Consider the following 23,044-nt stretch of genomic DNA (forward strand, 5'->3'; position numbering starts at 1 on the left):
AGATCCTTAACCCACTGAGCAAGGCCCGGAATCGAACCCACGTTCTCATGGATACTAGTTGGGGGTCTTAACCCAGAGTCACTATGGGAACTCCTTCAGGCAATTTTTCTTCAGCATTTTCAGTTTGCTCCTTCCTATAATTTTCACGGTCCCTGGTGACTGCAGACTGTGTCCCAAGTCCACTGCCTTGTTCTTCACATGAGCTGTCTCTATCTAAAGATGAGTTTGACTTCCCTCCTCCCTGTCCATCCATTTTTGGCCTTTTATATTGTACTTTGGACTGCAGATAATCTACTGGTTTCATTAAACAGAGCTTATGATTCTGTTTTTAATATTTTCTTGTTTGGGGTTGATTTACAGGGAAGATGAGATGATATTAGACTTAACCACTATAACCATAGGTGTGCGTTAGCTAGTAGTTTTTTTTTTTTTTTTTGTCTTTTTGTGTTTTCTAGGGCCGCACTTGCAGCATATGGAGTTTCCCAGGCTAGGGGTCTAATCAGGGCTATAGCTGCCAGCCTAGGCCAGAGTCACAGCAATGCGGGATCTGAGTTGTGTCTGCGAACTACACCACAGCTTTCGGCAACGCTGGATCCTCAACCCACTGACCGAGGCCAGGAATCGAACCTACAACCTCATGGTTCCTAGTCAGATTCGTTAACTACTGAGCCACGATGGGAACTCCAACTGGTAATTTTTTTGAAAAAATAAAATATTTCTTTATCTGTAGCTAAACAAAATAAGGATTGGATTTTTTTTTTCTTGGACAAAGTACAAACTCGGTTATCTCAGCATTTGTATTTTATATTAATAGGCATGTCTAAGTGAATATATATAAAATAGAGATATATGTATAAAAGTATAAAACTGGCACTGTGATATAACTCTTAAAAAACTTCTCTACAACATTTAATTTTACTATCATTCTTGCCATCTTTCTTTATATGGTGAACTCTGAGTCCACCTTGTTTTTCATTGTTGTCATTTACCTGCTACCCAGTTGGTATTTCTGCTTGGGGCTTTTCCCTCCAGCTATATTTATAGCTAAATAGTATAATACTGGTATAATTATACCATAATTTCAGACAATTTTAGTGAAATGTAAGCTTTATTCTTCCAGGGATGGGTCTTTTTCTCCTATAACTTGTTAATAGAAGTTGCATGAAAAATTGCCTTTAACATGCAATCCATAGTGTTTCTGTTCTTCTCAGGCTGCCCTTGAATTTATCAAAAATATAGGTCACATGACTAAGCCTTTTGTATTAGTATAAATGAAATGGTTTTCTCTGTTACAGCAGAAAATCTTTTTATCCTCTTCCTTTGTTACTTCTTTCAGTCTCTCCTCGTCTTCTTTCCAGAGACGCATGCACAATGGGTGGCAGATGTGGTTCTCAATGCTGGGGATATAGAAGTGAAGGAGAAAAGTGAGGTTTCTGTACCATGGAACTTATGTTATACTTGAGGGAGACCAAGCAATAAAAACAAACAAATAGTTGAATAATCTAATGATGCTTGATACTGGCAGTAGCGGCAGAGAATCAGTGCTAGATTGACAGGAAGGTTATCTCTGAGCAGGGGATACTTGAGGTTATCTTTTCTTACTCCCTTTCTGTGCTTTATGTTCTTTTTGGCTGCATCTATGATCCACCTCTAGCCTTCTGAAGGAATGACCCTGTTGGAGAAACACAGCTAACAGGACTGGGCAGTTGTGACCCAATGCTTTTGAAAATCAGTTAATTCTTCCCCATTCCTATATTATTACTGCCATACTGACAAGAAATTTTATAAGCCGTGGTTGGGGATGAAGTTGATGAGGTCCTTTTTTTTTTTTTTTTAATTAGTTTTAGAAATACTGCCACCAGTACCAGTACCTATTCCATTGTAAGTTAAAATTCTCTTTTCTTTTAAAAAAATTTTTTGTTCAAGTATAGTTGATTTACAATGCGGTGTCAGTGTGTGTGTATGTATATATATATATATATAATTATATTTAATATATGTATTTTAATACTATAATATAATATATAATTATATGACTGTGTATATATACACCCATATATATATATGACTGTGTGTTTATATATATATATTTATATGTACACATTCTTTTTCTCATGTTATCTTCCATCATGTTTTCTCACAAGAGATAGGATATAGTTCCCTGTGCTATATACCAGGACCTTATTGCTTATCAAAATTCTATTTTCTAAGTCTTAATTTCTTCAGAATAAAATATGGTGTTGGATTAAAAGAGCTAGAGGTTATGGCTGCTACTTGTGGAATCTTTAAACCTTCATTTATTCATATACATAAAGATGCACACACAATTGACAGTATCTGTCAAAGGCATTCTTTGGAAGTATTGTAAAAGATGCCAGCATCGTAGCAGGGAGAAAGTCTGGAATTTAATTGGTGGTATTTTTCTTTTTCTTTTTTTTCTTTTTTTTTTTTTTTAGGGCCGCACCCACGGCATATGGAAGTTCCCAGGCTAGGGGTCCAATGGGAGCTGTAGCTGCCGTCCACAGCCACAACCATGCCAGATCCGAGCCATGTCTGCTACCTGTACCATAGCTCACGGCAACACTGCCAGATCCTTAACCCACTGAGCGAGGCCAGGGACTGAACCCCCAACCTCATGGTTCCTAATTGGATTCATTTCTGCTGCGGCATGACGGGAACTCCTAATTGGTGGTATTAAGTAAACTGAAGGACAACTTAAGTTTTATGAATTTGCATCCTCAAATTCTTATTAAAATTCCTTTCGTATCAGAATCCTTTTTTTAGGGTTTTATAATGAATAAATCCTTTAAAAAATCATAGCTTGTTCTTCTCTTTGGAGACAGGACCACTTTCATTCTTTGGCTGTAGGTTTTGAATGCCTGTGGACCACACAAGCTTCTAAAACCTTGGCATTTAGGTCTTTGGACTATAAAATTTCATTTGAAAACAATTAATGGAAAACAGGATTTGAAAATATATCAGCTGTTTTCTTTAAAATTATTTTGAAACATATTTCAGTGTAATTAAATTCTATTGGTTTAATGTTTTAAGAGTCTTTCATACCGGAAATCTTTCAAAATATATATTTTATTTAAAGGTGTAATTTTTGTTAATTTAAGAGTTTAACATTTGATTTTCCTGATAGAAGTCTTCATTTTATGTGATTACAGTATATTTAATTCTGAAGATTTATATAAGGCTTATACTTTTATGCATTTAATTCACTCTTAGAGCCATGGGAAAAGGAAATTTCCATGTTCTTATAAAGAGTATGCTGTGATGTTGTAGGCAATAGATTTGAAGGTAATTAAAATTTGTCTTTTATTAAAAAAAACTAGATATTTGGAACTCTTTACCTCATGAGTTTAGGTTAATCCCAGGCTAAAAAATGAATACTTAAAGGCTTTTATGTACAGAAAATTGCTGAGATTATGGTTACTTCACAAAATTGGATGAAAAATGACTTTGGGTGATTATCATTCTTTTTATTTAGTTTATATATGAGTTAGAAAATGAACTGTATGCTTTGATGCTTAAATATTTTTCTGTTTGAAAAGAAGAATGGATAATATTAATAAAACAGGTTATGAAATAAAATTGAAAATTTCCCTCGGAATTGTGGTGCTTTTGTATCCATACTAATTTGTTGAAGATTGTATATCAACAAGCCAACAACTACCTTCCTTGTGGCTTGACCTTTGTGTATCAAAATCTCTGATGCTCAAGTTTCTTATAATAAATGGCATAATACAGTTGTTTCTTCCATATCCACAAGTTCTCATCAGACTGTAATACAAAATTCTCAGGTCTTTTTTTTTTTTTTTCCCACCACCAGAGTAATTCTTTTATCTTGGATCTGGAAGAACTTTATCTTAAATTGTTCCAAAATTAATGAAATTTTAGATTACATAGTGAGACACTAGAATAACTGATACATTAGGATATTTCAGAAGTTTCGCTCATGGACTTTCTACTTGGATATGCACAATAACTGTGAAATTATGCTGAAGTACTGAAAACATTTTTATGATACAGCATACATTTCTTCTTTCAAGAAGTTTCTCTTGGTGCAGATTCAAAGCTCTGAAAAGCGTTGAGATTCTAGAAGCTGTAAGTTTGAGAGATGGAAGGGGTCGCACGATCCCCACTTCTTATCTTACGGCATTTTTGAGATATGGCTGTCTAGCCTTTGCTTGACTCCTTACAGGAATGAAGAGCTTACTATTTTATCCTACTCTATTATAAATTTTAATAAGAACTGAGGCCACAAATTCTTACAGCTCAAGCTTTACTTGATACAGCTAATTAAACCAGACTTTCTTGCTGCTCTGATGCTGGCATCTTCTATAGTACTTCCAAAGAATACCTGTGACAGATACTCTAAATTGTGTGTGCATCTTTATGTACATGAATGAAGTAGGTTTAAAGCATTCTACAAGTAACTGCCATAACCTCTAGCTCTTGTCTCTAGCACTCTAAGACAGCTCTTTTTAGGTCTTTCTTATGCTAAGCTTCAATCTACCTCTCTATTGTTTATGCAACTTTCCTGGAACTGTACAGAATAATTCAAATCTTTCTTATACATGATAACCTTTTAATTTTAGTCTCATGTGGTCATTTAACTTTTACAAATTTACCTATAAAAGCTCAACCAAAGAAAAGAGGGGGGTAAAAATTCGAGTAGAGCAGGTAATTTGACTTGTATGATCAAGAAGCATGTATCCCAGAGGAAGCACGGAATGAGAGACCCGACTACCGCTGTTGTCTCAGTTCCCACGCGCTTATGGTATCGGTCTATCTCTGATCTTAATGTGATTCTAAATGCTTGATATAAGCATTTTCACAGAACATGGTCTCCAGCATAATCCAGATACTTATCTGGTACTTAGCTGAAAGGATAATAATATACTTTAGTCTTAGGTGAAAAACAAGTAACGTTGGAATTATTGAAAGGAGATATCTTTGTCTCCAATATGGTATCTCCCTGAAAGATTTCCGAAGATAATTCCAACCATAAGAGATTTTTTAAATTTATTTTTTATTAGTTGATTTACAATGTTGTGTCAATTCTGCTATATAGCACAGTGACCCAGTCACCAAGAATGTTTATGTATGTGTGTGTATATATGTGTACACACACCACACACATATATATATATACATTCTTTTTCTCATGCTAGTTTCCATCATGTTCTGTTCCAAGCTGTTGGATATAGTTCCCTGTGCTGGACCTCACTGGGCCAATTAGGACCTCATTGCTTTTCCATTCTAAATTTTTGCCACACTGAATATCTTCCAGAGCTCAGTGCCTTATAAACAGTGGTCCTACTATATTTGAAATAAGGACTATTCCCCCTGTTGTTTAAACAAACCCTAAATTATGTGTTATGAAATTGTCCTACTTCTGTCCCTCATATGAGTGTTCTCCATTTTATTAATAAATAGCTCAATAAATTTTGAGAAATTACTCTGAATGTGGAATGACCACTTTAGCATAGGAGGAGATTGTTTCCTGCTCTGTTCTGGACATAGTATCTCTATTACTACAGCCTGAGATGAGGTTGACATTTTTAGTAGACTTGTCACACTGTTATTGAAGCCATAGTATCTCTATTACTACAGCCTGAGATGAGGTTGACATTTTTAGTAGACTTGTCACACTGTCATTGAAGCCCTGGGTCTACTCAGCCACCTCTGTAGATCTTGGAAATTCTGAGTCACTGGTGGTCCTTGAGCTGCCTGTTCTGTTGGTGGGATAACTTGGCTTCCCCATCTTTTGGGACTCCCACCTTTATATATTTATTTATTTATTTTTAATACTTCATGAATCTTATTACATTTTATAGGTGTACAACAATCATCATAACCAAATTTTACAGCATTTCTATCCCAAACCCTCAGTGCATCCACGCACCCCACAACCGGTCTCATTTGGAAACCGTAAGTTTTTCAAAGTCTGTGAGTCAGTATCTGTTCTGCAAAGACGTTCATTGTGTCCTTTTTTTAGATTCCACATGTAAGTGATAGCATTTGATGTTGGTGTCTCATTGTCTGACTGCCTTCACTTAGGATGATAATTTCTAGGACCATCCATGTTGCTGAAAATGCCGTTATTTCTTTCCTTTTAATGGCTGAGTAATATTCCATTGTGTATATGTACCACATCTTCTTTATCCACTCTTCTGTCAATGGACATTTAGGTTGTTTCCATGTTTTGGCTATTGCAAATAGTGTTGCAACAAACGTTGGCATACATGTATCTTTTGTAGTCATGTTTTTTCCTGGATAGATGCCCAGGAGTGGGATTGCTGGATCAAATGGTAGTTCTACTTTTAGTTTTCTGAGGACTCTCCATACTGTTTTCCACAGTGGTTGTACCAATTTACAATCCCACCAACAGTGTAATGGGGTTCCCTTTTCTCCACACCCTCTCCAGCACTTACTGTTTGCAGACTTTTTGATGATGGCCATTCTGGCTGGTGTAAGGTGGTACCTCATAGTAGTTTTGATTTGCATTTCTCTAATAATCACTGATGTTCAATATCTTAATTACCAAGGACATTTTTCACAGAACTCAGACAAAATATCTTAAAGTTTGTTTGGAAGCACAAAAGACCCAGAATAGCTAAAGACATTCTGAAGAAGAAAAATGGAGCTGGAGGAATCAGGCTCCCTGACTTCAGACTGTACTGCAAAGCAAGTCATCAAAACCATATGGTACTGACACAAACACAGAAATATAGATCAGCGGAACAGGATAGAAAGCCCAGAATTAAACCCATGCACCTACAGTCAACTAATCTATGACAAAGGCAAGAATATGCAATGGAGAAAAGACAGTCTGTTGAACAAGTGGTGTTGGGAAAACTGGACAGCCACATGGAAAAGAATGAAATTAGAACACTTCTAACACTATACACAAAAATAAACTCAAAATGGATTAAAGACCTAGATATAAGACCAGATACTATAAAACTTTAGAGGAAAACATAGGCCAAACAGTCTCCGACATAAACCACAGCAACCATCTTCTCGGATCCACCTCTTAGAGTAATGACAATAAAAACACAAACAAATGGGACTTAATTAAACTGAAAAGTTTCTTCACAGCAAAGGAAACACTAAACACAACAAGAAGACAACCCACAGAATGGGAGAAAGTCTTTGCAAATAAACCAACTGACAAGGGATTAATCTCAAATTTATAAACACCTCCTACAGCTCAATACCAAAAAAAAACAAACAATCCCATCAAAAAGTGGGCAGAAGATCTAAACAGACAATTCTCCCACCTTTATTTGCCTTGGGATTTATTCTTACACTTCTCAGGAAACTTGTTCTGCACAGCTGTTGAGCAGTCTGCATTTGTTTTTCTGTAGAAATGTCCTGTGAAGGGAATCATGAGGTATTTCAGTTTGAAAAGAATAATCAGTTTTTCAGGAAAAAGTTTCTTTCACTTTTGTGTCAAGTTTTAGAAGTATAACACACAGAAAGGTGTACAAATAACTGTAGCCAGCACACACGTTAAGAAATAGAACATGACTCCAGAATCCCCTGTGTACATTTCACTCAGGACTGCCCTTCTCCTCTTTTCAGAGGTAATCAGTCTCCTGGCTTCTAACATGGGGTAAATCCTGCTTGTTTTTGAGATTATTATGGAATTATACAGTATGCACCTTTGTGTGTGTGTGTGTATTTGTCCCTTTTTGATTAATTTTATGCTGTGAGATTCGTCCACATTGTTGTGTAAAACCATAGTTTTTTTATTCTCTTTGATGTTTAGTATTCCATTGCATAGCCATGGTATTTGTCCTTGCTACTGGGGATGAATATTTGGGTCATTTCCAGACTTTGAGTTGTTAGGAATTATCCTTCTGTGAATATTCTAGTACATGCCTTTTGGTAATTCTGTATGCTCGTTTCTTCTGGATGGATACCTGGGGGTGAAATTTCTGAGCTACATGGGAGTTTATGTTCAGTTCTATGCAGTGTTTATGTTCAGGTACTGCCAGTTTTTTTCCAAAACAACCACATACATTTATATTCACATCATCAGGGTCTAAGAATTCTACTTGTCTAACCCTAATTTTATCAATTTGGGCAAGATCAACGTCTTCACAATATGGAGTCATTCAATCCATAAAATAGTTCTTTAATTTGTACTAATATTTTGTGAGATTTAGCATAGAAGCTTTATATACTTTTGTTAGAAATGTTAAAAATATTTGGTTTTTTAATGCTATTGTAATTGTTACCATTTTTGAAAAATTTAGTTTTTCTCTTTGTTACTGGTTTGCCTTGTTTAGTTACAGATTTATATTCTTTGCCAAGATACCTTTTATTGTGAATTGCTGGTTATTCTCATGTGCTTGTGTTGTATCCATTGCGGTGATCATCTAATTTTTATCCTTCTCCTCTATGAATTTGGTGACCAACCTTGGTTGATTTTTGAATTTTAAACCACTCTTGCATTACTGGAATAAATCCCACTTGGTCATGATGTGTTATCCTTTATATACATCATCGAATTTGATTTACACATGTTTTAAGATTTTTAGATATGTGTTAATATGCAAAATTATAATTTTTATAATTTTCTTGTCTTCATAAGACGTTGGTATCAGTGTTATGCTGTTCTCGTAAGATGAGATGGGAAAAGTTTTCTTTTTCTAGTTTCTAGAAGTACTTTATAAGATTGACATCATTTGCTAAACGTAGGAAGATTTTATCTGAAGTAATTTGAGCCTGATATTTTCTTTATGGGAAAGCTTTAAAATAATTCAATTTTTTAATTGTTGGTTTTTAATTTATTTGTTTTCATCAAACTATAGTGTTTAACAATATTGTCTTAGTTTCAGATGTATAGCAAAATGATTCAGTCATACATACGTATATTTAAAATTTTTTATACTTAGTAGATAGAAATAGATTGAATCCCCTTCTTAGGTAATTGTACTTTTTGTGAAGTTCTTTAAAAGTATTTACTATGTTTACAAAGTGTACCTTGGCTCTGCTGTCTAGTAAGGATTTGACCTTCAGGAAATTAGTTCGCATACCCATGCCTTGCTTTCCTCATCTGTAAAATGGATTGATAACTATTTCATGAGGCTATTGGAGGATAAATTAGTTAATCATATAAACACATGCAATACCTGTTGTACCTGGCTTATAGTAGACACTAAAACAGATTATCTGCTGTGATGCTGCTGCTGGTGAAGATGATGAAAACTGTGAAATCTCATTTTATGGACACATGCTACCCAATTCATGAAGTTTAAATTCTCCAAGGAAAATTCTCCCTTTCCAATAACTTCCACTTTATCATTGTTGTTTATTCTAGGGAGTAAGATTTTTCTTGTGAAAACATGAAGCTGTGAAGACCCCAGTTGCATTCTTGAGCACTGTGATTGCCACCACTGATATGCACAGCCCTTGTCTATCCATTGGCCCTTCCTCTGCAGCGCTCTCCCCCTCACTTTTGGACCTTGTTGCCATGCAGCCTATTTTTTCTCTTCTTATGCCAGAGGCATTTGGTGTAGAAACCCTCTCTTGATCATTGATATAATCTCAGTGCTTGGTAGTCACAGCGCTGTCGCATCTGCCTTGCCAGTATACTCCTCTACATATGGCAGATGGAATATTACTGTTCTCTACAACTTTGTCTACTATAAATTTTCCAAGGTATAGAGTCAAATTTTATGTTATCTGCCCACAGTGGAGGATATTTGTTGCTATTGATAATACCGCCTGTTTGGAATTTGCCTGTTACTATTAATAATAATGCTTGTTTCTGCATGGATCATGAAAAGCACCCTGTAACTGTCTTCTTTCCATAATGCAGATGTTTTTGTTTCATTTTCCAATTCATCCCCGTAGACTCTTTGTAGTTTTCCAAATTCCATCAGGGTTTAAGTTAACTGTACATTATTTAAAAATGGATAAGATGCTATCAGAAGTGGAGGAGACAATGTATATTATGCTATTTTTAATGATCCTAGGAGGATAAGTAAGACAATTTATTGCATAGCACATATGTTAGAGATATTTTCAAAATAATTTAAAAGTTATACATATTATAGATATTTGTGCAATATAAAGGTAGATTAAATGTCACGATCATGAAAAATACTGTGAACTCTTCCAAGTGATTAATTGAGTGAACCAAGACATATATGTGAACATCTTTTCCTATTTGATCGGTTTTATTCATGATGGTAATAAAACCAAGTAAATGAAATGCAAAATGTTGACTGCAATGTAATGGTTGAAATTTTTACATGCATAAAGGAGTCAGGGTAAATTTATGGTGTTACGATGGCTTGTTGGCTTGCTAATACTGCATACACTTTCTAAAAGTGATCTATAGCACCATGGTCAAAATGCCGTGGGGACAAAATCACGGTCAGTTCATACTGTGTTTGTTGATTTACCTCTCTCGATGTGTGAAATATTAACTCCGAAACTGCTTTCATATGGCTACTGGGTTTTCATTCAGCGTTGCATGTGTGCTTGTCATTAGCCTACTGTTTCCTTTAGAGTGTATAACATGGCAGTATCAATGTAGGATAGAATTAGAAATTGCAAAGTCTTTTTATGTTCTGGAACCAGGTAGTTCACTTCAAAAAAATTTTTTTTTTCTGGATTGAATTTGAATATGTGATTCAAAAGGCATCAAATTACTTTTTCACTTGATTTAGGTTTGTGAAACTTCAGATCTGTACTCTTGAATAAAACCTCGGGATAAATGTCTTGGTTTTAAGTCTTGTGCCTTATTTACCAGAGGGTCTTAGATCCTCCAGGTATGTGTGAGGGAGGAATGCCCTGTGATTAAACAACCCATCTTGCTGCCACTTGTCTGCTCTTCCCTTTGCCAGTGATCAGATCGATCTCCTGCTGTGTGCTGAACTGTACTTTACCAGCAAGGCTTTGGTTTTCTACTCTGTTTTTCGCTCTAGGCAGGAAGAGAGGTATACTTTAACTTACATTGCAGTTCTTGGGGATAATCATTTATGTTAGTCTCAGGGATAAAATCTGCTTTTACAAACTGAGTATGAGTAAAAATCAGACAACTTGATGTCTGCTTTAAATAACTGAATATAAAAAAGCCAACACTTAAGAATACATCACCTTTTATAAACATGGTTAATATGAACAGATTTCATTGACAGAGCCATACTATATCAAGAACCAACTCAGTGGAAGTAATGGAAAGTAATTAAATTGAACTATTTTTATAAGAAGGCTATTTTTTTTTTTTTTTTTTTTGCATTTTAGGGCCGCACCCATGGCATACAGAAGTTCCCAGGCTAGGGGTTGAATTGGAGCTACAGCTGCCGGCCTACACCACAGCAACACCAGATCTGAGCTGCATCTGTGACCTACACCACAGCTCACAGCAATGCCGGATCCTTAATCCATTGAACGGGGCCAGGGATCAAACCCTTGTCCTCATGGGTACTAATTGGGTTTGTTTCCACTGAGCCACAGAGGAAACTCCCATGAAGGCTATTTTTTATAAAGAAAAATGTAATACAGAATTTCAGCCAGAAGTCCTGGGTAGATTTAGAGAAATATGTTGCTTGTCGCACGGTCATAGTGGAAGAATAAAAAGAAAATAAAATTCCCGAAGATAATTAGGCAGTTCTTTTCTGCTGTCTTCTCTGTATATTCCAGTGAACATTACATTTAATGTTTTGTCAACCCCAGCATCCTCCCTATTTGGAGTCTAGTCTATTATACTCAGCTTACCTTTTCTAGCACAATTACTTTGAGGTGGTAAAGCTCTCTGATTAAAGAATCTGAGCGATGGATGCTTTTCATGGCTGGTGATACAGTCACTGCTTCTATCTTTGAGATCTCTATCAGGGCAAAGTAGAATCAGGCAGTTTCCTAATAAATCATTAGTGTTTTCACCTATAAGCCTAGTATTAGAAGCAAAAAAAAATCCCTTCATTCTATTTGGAATTGCTCTTTAGATCTCTATAGAAAACTTAATTTTGAAATGTCACAAGACTGGCTATGGAGGATCCCTTTGGATTTTTAAAGCCTATCACTTTATCAAGTCGATTACCGAAAAGCTGTATAGTTGAGCCACATTTCAATAGCCCTCTGAATAGATGGTTTAAAAGAATTATTATTTAATAGTATGCCCTTGCCTTTTATCAGGGGACAGCTGTAAGAGAAGGCTGTATAGCAACCATTTCTTTTTGTAAAATTGCAATTGAATTCTGTGGGTTTTGTTAGGGCTTACCCTTCATTGAGATTCATGTAGTGGAGGCTTAGAGCTTTATCCTAGAAGAATTCTTGTGGCTTCTCACAAACTGCTATCTATTCCTTCAGTGGATACTGGGTGCTTAGAGCTCAAAAGTCCCCCACATTGAGGGGCTTTTTAAGAATCACATAACCAAATTGGTTATAGCCTGGGTATTTATTCTGGTGAAAACTACAGTCATGTTTTTCTTCATTCTTTGGTCCGTGCTCTTGTTACATTGGTTTACTTTCATATCTTTTCCAGAAATAAGCAGTCTATAAATGCCTGAGATGGATCATTTAATTCTAAATTCTAGTACTAGGGAAGAGTATCCAGCTAAAAAGCAAATTGAGAAAGTAATTCCCTTCCTTAAGTCTTCCACTCCTAAGCAGTTTTTAAAAAGAATACTTTAGGAAATCTAAAGTGCTACCCTTTTCAGTGGTACCCTTACCCATGCCGCCCTGTTCAACTATAAACACTGTTCTGGTTGCTTCCATGCTTCAGGGAATGGAAAGCAACGCTGGAGCTGCTGCTTCAGATGTCACTGCAGGTCGTAGAGTTGAGAACATGTGCACAGCACAGACTTAAAAAGTTGAAGAAGATGTCGGTCACCTCATTGCATTTGTATATCTGAGGTGATAGCTAGTACCATCACAGATTTCTTCCTTCTAATTTTTTTTTTTTTCCTACAGTTCTAGGATCTCAATTTGAACTTTTAATCCCCGGGGCTCAGAAAATACCCTCAGGATGATCTTTCTTTTGCAGGTTATTCTTGGGATTTACCTAAATTGTAGGATATTCAGAATTCCTTGAATCTGCTTTACAAATTGCTAGGGCAATTTATTTTTCCATTGTGATTTATCTTCCAGAAAAAATGATAAACTATATGTCTATTACTGATTTATGTTAAACAGGATAAACAGGCCAACAACGTATCCAAATAAACAGATAACACTCGTTTTAGGTGTTTAAAATTTGTATTATTGCTAGAGCCTATTTTTAAGAAGTCAGTCTATTTTTTTTAAATTAAAATGGACTTTCCCTTTTTAAAAAGTTTTCGTGATGACTCTTCTTGGTTGTTCTACCATAGGATCCTGGTTACTGGGTGAAGATTCATCACTTAGAATACACAGATGGAGGGATCCTAGATCCAGATGATGTCCTGGCAGATGTCGTTGAAGACAAAGATAAGGTAGGACTCGAAGGATGTGCTCCTTTTGTTTTCCTCTTTAGAGCTGCAGGTCTTCCCAGCGATTGAGATCCTTAACAAGCCTATGTGTCAGTTATTGTTAAAAGATACCATCTGTTCAAGTTTCACCCACACAGCCCATACATCAAAGTTCATCATCAGATGCCTAGAAAAACTTTGTTGAGGTTGGGGAATCTTTTCATGGTGGCCTAATTAGCAGACACTTCATTCCCAGGAGTTGCTAATATGCATCAGTAAATTAGTGTCAGGCTCTGAGGCTCCTGGAGTTCTCATCGTCGTCCTTGGCTCCAGAGTTTAGTCTTGGCCCTGGCTAAATAGTCAAATCCATGCCTGAGATTTGAATGTGTTTCAAAGGAGAGTATATACTGGAGTAAAAAGTCTTAGGAAGAACTAGGGTGAAGATTCTTCTTAAAGTAGCTGTTTTTATTGCTAATGGGAGAAACACAGGACTGAGTATTTCAACAAGTTTCAACATGTTTAGCCACTTATTTGAGAAGGATCCCATCACAAATATAATTTTAATGGGATTATCGTTTGGATGCTAAACTGAAAAAGGTATAAAAATCAACTATAAAAGGCAATACACTGCTTATTGCTGTTGAGTCATGTCATTTATGAGCTCCTCTGATGAGTGGCTGATGTGTTCTCCAGAACTGAACTGTTGCTTTCCTGGAGAGAGCGTTGCTTCTGTTTCTTCTGCTATGCATCCTTAGTGCTGTTACTAATAGGCTAATTTAAGTCTGTAAACATGTTTCTCTGTATTGCTTTTATGCAATCTCAGATAGGGGTGTGTGTGTGTGTGTTTTAATCAACTAGACTGGAATATAAGTAACTGACTTATTGAACTTAGGTGAAATTTGCATTTTTCCTTGGCAATAAGATTTTTTTGGATCATTGAAGTTTACATTAGTGTTTGCAATCACTCTGTCCATTATTTTCCCTGTTTCTTGTTGGAATTCAACCCTTGTTTACTTTGCATTTTAGTTAGCCATTTCATGAGGGACTTTTCTCCCTAAATAGATGGTAAGCTCTTAGATGACACGGACTGGAAGATTCTCTGGAAAATTTATCTTTTGTGGTTCCTTCTATTAATAATAATCCAATACAATATTTCAACCAAACTCGATTCTCAAAGAACACCGTTGAATTAGAGTGAAAGAGAAAGCTTTCCTGTCTAGAGCTGACTTTTTATATGATTTTGATGCACATGTCTTATTTTTTGGCCTCATGGTAAGTGAAAATGTAGCAGAGAAGAGGACTTCATAACAGGAGAGAAGGACTTTCACTTTTTTTCCCTTTTTTACTTTGTTTCTTCTCTGCAGCCACATTCTTCCTTTGAAATATTCTAAGTATTTGGGTTGTTTATTAATGAAGCGGGTCTCCCCATCTCAAATTTCATTGCTGTCCAGTGTATTAAAAATGAAAAGCTGAAATGTGGCAAGTTTAAGAAGGGCCAGAAGAAACTGTCTCACCCCAACCTTATTTAAGAGCTCATTACGGGAAGAGTGATTTCATGAACAGTGCCTGGAGAAATAGTTTGTCCTGTAGAGCTCCTTCTTTCAGAGAATTATTTTAAACCATCTTGGCACTGAGCTTTTTAACCATGATCCATTTGCTAGACATAGGGCTAGTGGTATTATATGTAATCTCTGTTTTAAAAGGACTTCACCATCATTACCAAATAAGGTGAAAAAGTGAAATAATCAGTTAAAATCCTAGCAAAGAATTAGTACTATTCCAGTACAGGTTTACCCATTCTCCTAACATACTTTAAGATTGTTGTATGAAGCTTAATTGGTATTGTTCTGCAGAGTTGATGAGAATTAACACTTTTGATACTTCCAGAAATAATTGTATTCCCATCACTTTTCATTTTAAAATAATGTAGGTGCAAAAGACAGCATTACTCAGGTTTTCCTGACATTTGCTCTGCAGCCTTAACATTTCTTTATAGTCCATTTGTCTAGTGGGAGAAGAAGGTTCTGCCAGACTTTTCTACCTTTGTTTTTTGTCAGCTTAGATTAAGAAGTAACTATAAGTGATGCTTGTGGGTGTTTAATGACATATCAGACTTGCCCATGATCCTTTGAAACAATATTGAGCTTTGATAAAATTACAATTCTCCTATTTTTCAAATTGGTTACCTCATCATTTCTTACAATTAGAATATAGAGAGAGGGAAGCCCAAAGAGGCACGGATGGATATGCACAATCCTTGTGTTAAATCCCACATACCTCAGCTCCTAGGAAAGACTGACCACAGTTGAGAAATAGCATTAGGAACCATTGATGATCTAGCTGGAAAGGATGAGGCTGACAAACCTAGAACCTTAGAACTGGAAAGCAGTGTAGGTCAAAGTTAATTTAGCATGTGAAAAAGCCACTCACTTTCCTTCAGTCAAGACTGAAATTAGAGGTTAAATAACATTCTACTTAAAAACCAGACTAGGGACTGATAGGGTTTAGTCAATTCTCTAAAGAAATGACTTTCAAAATTTCTGATACCAGAAGTGGTTGACCCTTGGTCTTCCTTCTGTTATTCCTTGGGCCAACACAGTGCATTGTGCATATACGGTGTCTCCTGGGGAGGTTTTCTTTCATTTTAACTTGCTTTCCCATTAGAGCCCCTTCATGGGAGAACCAAGTTTTTGTGATGTTGCACTACATCTAACTTCTATTTTGTCAAAAGTTTATTGGGGCACCTTTGAAGTTTTGCATCTTATGACAACTAGTATTATAAAATGCTGGGCTAAAACATAGTAATTAGCTATTTGTGACTGTCATCCTCAAGACGCTTCAGTTTTCTGACTCAGGTTCTTTGGGATCACTAAGAGTTTACAACTCTATGTGCATGTCTCTTCTCTGGCTGCTCAAGGCTGCTGACTTAGTTCATGCAGTAATGACCTAACATTTTATTGAGCACTAACAGTGACCCAGAATGGCGTTGGCGCTTATATTTTCTATTTTACTTTAGAGCAACCTGGTAGGCAGGGACTGTGTATTATCCCCATTTTAAATTTCTGAAAACAGTTATAGAAATTGAGTCACTTGCCAAAGAGCACACAAGTACCAAGTGGCAGATGCAGCTCTGGAGTGTGCAATTTAAATTTTCTATGTTGTTCTTCTACAGTATGCCAACACAGTATGTTGGGCTTTTGTATCTGTGATTTTTAATTATTTAAAATTCATCGATCATAAATACACATGAATTTCCTTTTTTTTTTTTGGCTTTTTGCCATTTCTTGGGCAGCTCCCATGGCATATGGAGCTTCTCAGACTAGGGGTTGAATTGGAGCTATAGCCACCAGCCTATGCCAGAGCCACAGCAACACGGGATCCGAGCCGTGTCTGCGACCTACACCACAGCTCATGGCAATGCCGGATCCTTAACCCCCTGAGCAAGGCCAGGGATCGAACCTGCAACCTCATGGTTCCTAGTCGGATTCGTTAACCACTGCGCCACGACGGGAACTCCCATGAATTTCCTTTTACCACCAGTTTAAGAACAGTGTTAAGAACTGATAGGTTCAGATATGTAATAGACCTATGGAATATAACAAAATTAATTCAAAATTAGAATGTTGCCTATATATGGTTAACTCCAACTTGCTGTGCCTGCAGCCTGCATTGAATTTACTGCAAGGGCCTGCCAGTTCTACCTTAGTTGCTTTCTCTTGCATCTCTTTTCGCCAGGAACTGGGTGACTCAATCCAAGTAATTTGAAATGGACTTCGGAGACCCATTTGGACTCTAACCATTTTGTGCAGCTTCATATGTTTAGTGTGCATTATGTGCACAGCACAATACACTGTGCTGTCTGCAATATGCAGGATAATGGCCCTCAAAGATATTTACATCCTAATCCCCAGAACCCATGAGTATCCAGGTTACATGGCAGAGGGTCTTGCAGATGTAATTAAATTAAAGACCCTAAAATGAGGAGATTAGCCTGGATTATTATGGTGGGCTCCATGTTATCACAAGGATCCTTACAGATGAAAAGGAAAGGCAAACGAGTCAGGGTTAGGAAGATGTGATGTGATAAAGAGTCAACTGTGTAACTTTGAAAATTCAGCCAAAGAATGCAGGTATCTTCTAGAAGCTGGAAAAGGCAAAGGAGCAGCTTCTTCCATAGTCTCCAGAAGGATCACAGCCCTGCTGACACCCTGGTTTTAGCCCGATGAGGCCCATTTCAGATGGCTCACCTTCAAAACTATGATAATTTTGCTTTGTTTAAATTCACTGAGTTTGAGGTAATTTTTTTTTTTTAGCAGCAATAGGACATTAATGCACTGTATCTTATCCTTTTTTTTTTTTTTTCCTCTTTTTACAGTTGCACCTGCAGCAGATGGAAGTTCCTAGGCTAGGGGTTGAATAGAAGTTGCAGGTGCCAGCCTATGACACTGCCATAGCAATGCAGGATCTGAGCCACATCTGCGACCTGCACCACAACTCAAAGCAATGCTGGATCCTAACCCACTGAACGAGGCCAGGGATTGGACCCACATCCTCATGGATACTAGTCAGGTTCATTGCCTCTGAGCCATAACAGGAACTCCCTCTCTTATCCTGTTTTGAACTTTCAAAGTGATGATTTTTTTTTTCAAGTTTTAAGATCCTGTAGGACAAGGAAAATATCCTTCTGATCAGTTGATTGCTCTTTGCAGTCCTTCCAAAGTCCATTACAAATTGATTCTCAGTTTCCTGGGTGAGCCTTTGCTCTTTGGGACTTGGATGTTAAACATCTTGGTAGTTAGTTATTGTCTTGTCTTGTGTGGAAAGCATTTCAATGCCGCGCGCAAAAGCTGTGTAATACTCATCCATTTCTCATTGCAATATGTAAGAGCCCTAAGAAATCTAAAGACTGATGCTTGAGAAGCCACCGCAAAGCTTAATGTTCACTTGTAATTTTCAAGTGTGAGAATTTCTGAGCGTTGAACATTTTTAATGATTGTTTTCTTTGTTAATTGTCTTTATTTCTTGAGTTGGTTGTAGAACACAATTGCAATAAAATACTGAACTATAGCAGTGCATAACTTCTATTAAACTGTACCACTGTCATGGATTTATTAAATATACAAAAGCACATTATATTATGGGGTAAAGTACAATGGGAGAAAGTGCCTATCTTTGACTAGCATAGGTGTCTTTTTGGAGAGATGGCAGTGGTTCTCCTGGACTTCAGTGAGGGAAGTTTTGTCCCCCTGGATCACCTGTGAAATCCAGTCTTCAGATATTACAGTTTCAGGTCAGCTTTATCCCTTATTAGTCAGTGTGACTGGGTGTGTTTCTTCATCTCTTAGTCTTGATCCACCCATTTGTATATATAAAGTTAAGTTTTCCAGGGGTAGTGTAGGAAAACTACATAAACTATAAAAAGTTTTAAGTCTGACATCTAGTGAGCACTCACATGTTAACTGTTACATCAATGCTATTATTATGACAGTATTATTAGTGCAGTTTTTAATGGTGTGTTTTGATTTCACCATTGGATGCTTAAAATTTAAATATTAAAATATAAACCTATTTTACAGTACATTTTAACTGTTTAAAAAATCTTCTTACCCTTATTGAAAAGTTATTACATTGTCAAAATTAATAGTTTTTTAGGAAAATATTTCATTATGACAAAACATTCAGATTAATACTCTTTGAGAAATGAAAGTGCCAATAAGACTACTTTTAAAACGAGACTCCTTTCGTCAGGACATATTGTTTGATAATATAAAAAGCATTCAGGCAGGGCTCTAATGTGGTTTTGAAATAAAGAGTGGTTTGCGCAATGAACTAATGACCTAAAACCAGACACCGGGTCCTTAAGCTCAAGTTGTTTTCTGAGCGCACTCTGTTGCCCTCTAGTGGAGTCCCCCGCTACCTAGAAACCAGCTCACGGGAGAGATTTCCTAACTGTGATGGTGTATTTATTTGGTTCTACTTCATTATAAAATAACTTTTACTGTGTTTTTAGTACAACTTACAGACTCTGTCTTAAGATAGTAAAATCAGGGTTTATATTTCAACTAGTGGTTGTCATTTCTTACTGGCCTTGCCAATGTTTACGTACACTTTTCTAGGTCTTCTTACAAAGGGGAACACAAAGTCTTTGCATTTTAAAAACGCTTTGTTTTTGTCTAGACGTCTTCCCATCCTCCTGTTCACTGGCTGCAAGGTTGTCGGCTGGTGATGATGAAGTATATGCCTTTTTAGAGTGCAGGTGAACAATTTATGAGATACTTTGTATTTTTCTGGGGACAGGGGATGCTAATTAAGTTAGACTTCTTAAAGGTTCTAAATTAATTACTTCATTTGAAGTCCTAATTTTGTCATTAAGAACCCTATTTCAAGAATAAACACCCATTTCAAGCCCTTGATTTTTTTCTTTTTTCTTTTTTTTAATAAATCAGAATATGATATTTGGGGATTGTTTTTAGTATAAGTTAGGAGTTTGGGATTAACATATATACATTTTTATATATAAAATAGATAAACAGGAGTTCCCGTCGTGGCGCAGTGGTTAACGAATCCGACTAGGAACCATGAGGTTGCGGGTTCGGTCCCTGCCCTTGCTCAGTGGGTTAACGATCCGGCGTTGCCGTGAGCTGTGGTGTAGGTTGCAGACGCAGCTCGGATCCCGCGTTGCTGTGGCTCTGGCATAGGCCGGTGGCTGCAGCTCCGATTCGACCCCTAGCCTGGGAACCTCCATATGCCGCGGGAGCGGCCCAAGAAATAGCAACAACAACAACAACAACAAAAAAATAGATAAACAACAAGGACCTACTATAAAGCACAGAAAACTATACTCAATGTCTTGTAATAATCTATAATGGAAAAGAATGTGAAAAAAATATATATATATAACTAAATCATTTTGCTATACACGTGAACCTAACACAATATTATAAATTAAACTTCAAGAAATTATGATGGAGCATGATGGAGAATAATGTAAGAAAAAGAATGTATATATGTTTGTGTGACTGGGTCACATTGCTGTACAGTAGAAAATTGACAGAACACTGAAAACCAGCTATAACAGAAAAAAAAATAATTTTTTTTAAAAAAAAGTTAAAAAAATAAAATGTATTGTAAAAATTCAAATTAGAAAATAAACTTCATGAGAAAAAGAATATGGTGCTTTGGGGTTGTTTTACTTTTTTTGCTTTTTGAAGGCCGCACTTGCAGCATTCCCAGGCTAGGGGTCTAATCAGAGCTACAGCTGCTGGCCTACACCACAGCCACAGCAACGTGGGATCCTTAACCCACTGAGTGAGGCCAGGGATTGAACTCGCAACCACATGGTTCCTAGTCGGATTCGTTTCCACTGCACCACAACGGAAACTCATGGGGTTGTTTTTCTTGGGCTCACAGTTGTTGAACTTTAAAAGTACATTTGAGAAGAAGTCTGGAAAATACTTCAGCAATAAGTACAGAAGCCCTAAAGGATTACCTTGACCAAGAAATTCCTTCTCAAACTTTTAAAGAATACTGCTTATAGAATTACAAAATTATAGACTCAGAAGACACCTCAGCAGTCAGGTACTCTAACTTTTCATCTTTCAAAGAAATATCTCAACCAAAAATCGTTTACAGGGCTCCATATTTCCAGCTGATTTCTTTCCTGAGTCTGTTTCTTCATTTCCTTCCTGAGATCTTCATAATATCTGGTGCAGATCAAAACTGCTCAATTTCCCACTTTAAGTTGGCCTCCCCCATTCAACTTCTAGTCTCCCAGGCTTACACTTGCAGTTATTTAAAAAGTATTGTGTTAAATTTATTTTTTTTAACCTGTTTCATGTATCTTTTCCCCCTCTTCGAATGTCTAAAAGCTACCAAATTTAAATCTAAAATAAAATCTCAGGCAGGGTTACCTAGTGGATAAAGAATGGGTAGGCGTTCCTGTTATGGCTCAGTGGTTAATGAATCTGGCTAGCATCCTTGAGGACACAGGTTGGATCCCTGGCCTTGCTCAGTGGCTCAGATTCTGCATTGCTGTGCCTGTGGTATAGGCCAGATCCTGTGTTGTTGTGGCTGTGGTATAGGCTGGTAGCAATAGTGCTGATTGGACCCCTAGCCTGGGAATGTCCATTTCCCTTGGGTGCGGCCCTAAAAAAAAAAAAAAAAAAGAAGAAAAAAAGAATAGGTAGTCTTTTCTCCTCCTATGCACCTCTCAGCTAATATTTTGCCACAGGGACAAGCAGAGTGGCTGAAAGCTTGGATTCTGGACAGGAAAAATCAGTTCATCACTTAGCTCTGCTGTCTGTTGGCTTTGGGCAACTCCCTTAGCTTTCTTGTCCTTTGTTTCCTTGTGGGCACTTGGAAGTAAAATAGTACTAATTTTACAATTTAGTACCTGAGATATTTAGGAGGGTACCTGGCTTGTAGTGAGTCATCAATAAGTGCTCGGTGCTATCATAATTAACATACTACTACTATTATTAATGCAGATTACATTATTCCTAAAGTATTGCTTCAGTGATACCATTCCTTCCAGTGTGTTCTGAATCAAGGCTGAACCTCGTGGCTGTACATTACGCTCAGAGACCTCACAATGCCTCCAAATGATCTTTTACAAACTCAACCTTCTCAAACCTCAACAGGAACAAAACTGTCAAGCTGACTGTTGTCTTAGGTACATTGTGCCTTCTTGGTTCATAGCTTGCTGATGTTCTCCTTGTCTAGGGCCTCCTTGTCCCTACTCCCTGCGCATCCAAGATTCATTCTGTATATTATAGAAGGAAGACTCCATAAGGAGAGAGTCTTTGTTTTGTTCACTGCTGTGCTTCTAGTGCCTGATATTCCATAACTACTGAGGTGGTTGGAGAGTGGAATTGAAGGAGTGAATGGATAGATGTATGTCTGCTTTAAGGTCTTCAGCAAGCCATTTAACGCCTCTAAATGCTGGGGTTTTTTTCTTGCTAAAATGAGAACGATTAATGATATCTTCTTCCATGTCACGGGGAAGGTTGATGCTGTATGTGAAAACACAGTGGAAATTATAAAGTTCCGTATACATGTAAAGCCTGTATTACCGCTGCTCAGTTTTTATCAATATTTCAAGATCCAGGTCAAACTTTTTTTTTCCTAGTTTGCAGTCTGTGCTAATCCTAAATGAATTCTCTGTTTCTCTGAAATTTCATAGAAATCATTAAGTTGTCTTTTAAAAAATATATTCTTGCCTGGTACCATTTATCAATTAACCGTCTTGCAATTTTTAAGATTTCTTATGGTGTAACTTCCCGAGTCTTTGTCTCTCCAATGTCTTGTCTGCTCCTTTAGGATTGGGGTCGTCTTTTCAAACATGGAACACCTGGATGTCTTATCTGTGGCTTGGTGTTTTAAGCAGGTTTGATTGTAGCTAGTGTAATTATAACTTGAATTGAAGATTTCACTGTCCATCTTTTTTCTTCCGCCAAATTATATTGTGTCTTTTAAATATTTCAGGAGGTGGCAGTTTGTGGGCACATTTGAACCACAGAGGAGCACTTTGAATCAATGCTTTTGCCACCTTACTATTGGCAAAAGCAAATGGTATTGGGAGAGAGTAACTTAAAGCAAAGCCCTCCAGACGATGGCCATGGCCAGTA

At 36.9% G+C, this 23,044-nt stretch overlaps 1 protein-coding gene across 1 annotated transcript in view; it reads left to right on the top strand.

The window, feature by feature from the left end:
- PARD3B (par-3 family cell polarity regulator beta) overlaps positions 1-23,044 on the top strand; it is a 1,037,082-nt gene that overhangs the window by 126,121 nt on the left and 887,917 nt on the right. The window contains exon 2 of the mRNA XM_047773303.1: positions 13,341-13,442. Within this exon, the coding sequence (XP_047629259.1) occupies positions 13,341-13,442 (102 nt within the window). The remainder of the gene's footprint in view (positions 1-13,340; positions 13,443-23,044) is intronic.

Source organism: Phacochoerus africanus, chromosome 3 (assembly GCF_016906955.1).
Source record: "Phacochoerus africanus isolate WHEZ1 chromosome 3, ROS_Pafr_v1, whole genome shotgun sequence".
Taxonomy (NCBI): domain Eukaryota; kingdom Metazoa; phylum Chordata; class Mammalia; order Artiodactyla; family Suidae; genus Phacochoerus; species Phacochoerus africanus.